The sequence below is a fragment of the Buceros rhinoceros genome, unplaced genomic scaffold (genome assembly GCF_000710305.1).
Source record: "Buceros rhinoceros silvestris isolate BGI_N320 unplaced genomic scaffold, ASM71030v1 scaffold20639, whole genome shotgun sequence".
Taxonomy (NCBI): Eukaryota; Metazoa; Chordata; class Aves; order Bucerotiformes; family Bucerotidae; genus Buceros; species Buceros rhinoceros.
In genome coordinates, this window is record NW_010431180.1 from 13,809 (window position 1) to 15,150 (window position 1,342).

The 1,342-nt window shown below is 63.1% G+C and overlaps 1 protein-coding gene across 1 annotated transcript in view; it reads right to left on the bottom strand.

Annotated features, from left to right (window-relative positions):
• Positions 1-1,283: 1,283 nt before the first annotated feature.
• TMEM198 (transmembrane protein 198) overlaps positions 1,284-1,342 on the bottom strand; it is a 2,259-nt gene continuing 2,200 nt past the window's right edge. The window contains exon 6 of the mRNA XM_010143345.1: positions 1,284-1,339. Within this exon, the coding sequence (XP_010141647.1) occupies positions 1,284-1,339 (56 nt within the window). The remainder of the gene's footprint in view (positions 1,340-1,342) is intronic.

Here is a 1,342-nt window from a genome sequence, read left to right on the forward strand (position 1 = left end):
GCGTGGGCGCACCCCAGTCCAGTCTCACCACCATCCTGCCTGCCTGGCCATGGGGAAGTCCTGGCTCACTCTGTAATAAATTAGTACAAATCACAGCAAGAGAAGTATATACAAAGCGGGAGCCTCTGCCCGCAGTGGTGCTCTGGACAGGGGCTCCTGCCCTGCCCGACCTCAGGGCCCCCCGCGGCCACTATAAAATCCAGTCGCCGCACCCCAGTCCAGTCTCACCACCATCCTGCCTGCCTGGCCATGGGGAAGTCCTGGCTCACTCTGTAATAAATTAGTACAAATCACAGCAAGAGAAGTATATACAAAGCGGGAGCCTCTGCCCGCAGTGGTGCTCTGGACAGGGGCTCCTGCCCTGCCCGACCTCAGGGCCCCCCGCGGCCACTATAAAATCCAGTCGCCAGCAAAATAGCGATGGCCTCTGACACTTCAGGGGTTCCCGCGTCCCTGAGGCAGCCCAGCCTCTGCCCAAAGTCTGGGTCCAGTGTCCTGTCTCCCATCAAAACATTTTGTGGGGGATGCACTCAGTGCACCCCGCCAGCACAGCTCCTGCTGGACAGGCACCACTTGCCAGCGTCACCCCAGGAACCACCTGGCTCTGTCAGCCTATGCCCCAGGAGCACCCTGGTCCAGCTCGGGAAAAGGGGGGAAGGCGAGCTGCTCTGAGGGACAGGGAGGGTGGCTAAGGCAGGGGGACCTTCTGAGGAGACGGGTTTTGGGACGCGCCGCCTGGGAGCTGCTCTTGGGGCCAGGGTGGGATGGGGCACACATGCTCGGAGGAAGTCCCTGGGCAGGGCAAGGGCTGTGGGACCTGCACTTTGAGGAAAGGGCATGGGGCACAGGCACTTGGGGAGTTGCTGTAGGGTGCGATGGGTTGGGGGCAGGTGCAGGGAGCTACTCTTGAGGAAAGGGGGCTCAAATATGGGGACGGCAATATTGGGATGCAGGATGAGCATGCCCGGGCTGTGGGGAAACACGCAGCAGCAGGGGCTCAGGGACCCCCTGCGCCCGCAGAGCCGCTCACACCACACGTCCATGGCTGCTGGTGTTACTGGTCCTTGGGCCAAGTCCCTGCCAGAGGGCTCCCCCAGCACCTCCAGGCCCCATGGACAGCCAGCGCTTGCCCAGTCAAGTCCCACACATCCCCGGGAAGGGTCTCCATCTGCAGCCCCGAGCCGCATGTGGCCGCCCAGGGCAAAGGGCACAGCCCCACCTGTCCCAGGGGGTTTGTTGGAGCAGGCTGGGGTGCTGGTGTTGCTCGAGGTCACTGGGTTGGCTTATACCCTCACGGCAGGGCCAGAGCCCGTGGGGAGGGGCACGGTGGAGCTGCAGGCAT